This window comes from Acanthisitta chloris, unplaced genomic scaffold (genome assembly GCF_000695815.1).
Source record: "Acanthisitta chloris isolate BGI_N310 unplaced genomic scaffold, ASM69581v1 scaffold7182, whole genome shotgun sequence".
NCBI lineage: Eukaryota > Metazoa > Chordata > Aves > Passeriformes > Acanthisittidae > Acanthisitta > Acanthisitta chloris.
This window is the reverse complement of record NW_008660942.1, coordinates 1-1,303: the sequence shown is the minus strand read 5'-3', so window position 1 is coordinate 1,303 and position 1,303 is coordinate 1. Positions and strand designations below refer to the sequence as shown.

General features: G+C 59.8%; 1 protein-coding gene across 1 annotated transcript in view; it reads right to left on the bottom strand.

Moving 5' to 3' along the window:
• The window catches only part of ISYNA1 (inositol-3-phosphate synthase 1), a gene marked incomplete at both ends in the record, with an annotated part of 2,109 nt that extends 1,004 nt beyond the window's left edge, over positions 1-1,105 (bottom strand). Inside the window, 5 exons of the mRNA XM_009070020.1 lie at positions 3-173; positions 246-359; positions 435-599; positions 674-885; positions 949-1,105. Coding sequence (XP_009068268.1) covers positions 3-173; positions 246-359; positions 435-599; positions 674-885; positions 949-1,105 — 819 coding nt within the window. The remainder of the gene's footprint in view (positions 1-2; positions 174-245; positions 360-434; positions 600-673; positions 886-948) is intronic.
• Between the last annotated feature and the right edge of the window lie 198 nt (positions 1,106-1,303).

Below are 1,303 nucleotides of genomic sequence, written 5' to 3'. Positions count from 1 at the left end.
ACCACGGGAGTGCCCTCGGGCACCAGAGGAGCCTTGCAGAGGAAGGCAAGGATGGACAGGACACTGTGGAAACCTTGGAATTCCGGATCAGCCTCGGTGCAGAAGGTGATGCGTTGGCACAGCTCTGTCAGGATGGCCAAGTCCAGGATGATGGGACTGGCCAGCAGCGAGTCCTGTGGGCATCAAGAGGGGGGTGAGGAGCCACCTCCTGGCACTGAGGGGACAGCCCTGTGCCCCCTGCTCACCTCACAGGTGTTGTGGATGACGATGGTGTTGGTGCCACCCATCATGATCTCCGACGTGTACTCGTCCAGCGCTCGCTTGCTGTCGCCCACGTAGGGCACGTACTTGATCACCACCTGCAAAACACCATCTCTGTCACCCCCAGGGTCACCCCCAGGTGTGTGCCACCCCCTCCCTGGCCACCAACTCACGCAGTGGTCAGGCTTGTCCTGGGGTCCATAGAGGATAGGATTGGCCTGGACTGTATCATCCACCACGTTGCTCTTGGAGATCTCCTTGGAGCGAAACTGCTGCGGCGCCGACAGGTTCTTCCCATCGTTGTTCCCCAGGTGGTTGTAGCTGACGATGGATTTGGTCTGGGCAGGAGGTGTGGGTAGGTCATTCCCTGTCACCTGTAGATTCCTCCCCAAAGTTTCCTGTCCTCACATACCTTGAGGCCAGCGCCCACCAAGAAATCCACCAGCACCGACTTCAGCTTGGTCTGGCCCGACTTGAAGTCGTCTCCACCGATGAAGACTCGGCGCTGCGAGGCCAATTCCACCGCCCCGGGCACGAAGGTGTTCTGGGGGGACCCATTGATGTAGGCACAGCCCTCCAGGATGCTGGCCACGGCGAAGAGCGTGGATGGAGACACCTCCAGGCCTCTCTGCGGGGACATGGGACAGCTCAGCGTCACTGGGGTGGTGGTGCCACCCTCCCACCCACCTCCTTGCTCGATGGCCTTCAGCAGGTTGTCAGCAGTGTCGTTGAGCCCTGGCACGACGTCGCAGAAACGTTCGGTGTTGGCTGTCCACAGGACGATGACTTTGTCCACCCCACTGGTCTCCTTGAAGTCCCGAATGTCCCTGCGGATCTGCTCCACCTAGGACACCACCAAGACAGATGTGACAGGGTGGTGGCAATTCCTCCATCACCCATGTCCCATCCCATTCCATCCCATCTAACACATCCCATCATCCCAGCCCATCCCACCCCATCCCTTCCCATCTACCCCATCCCATTCCATCATCTCAACCCATCCCACCCTATCTGCCCCATCCCATCCCACCTCATCCCATCC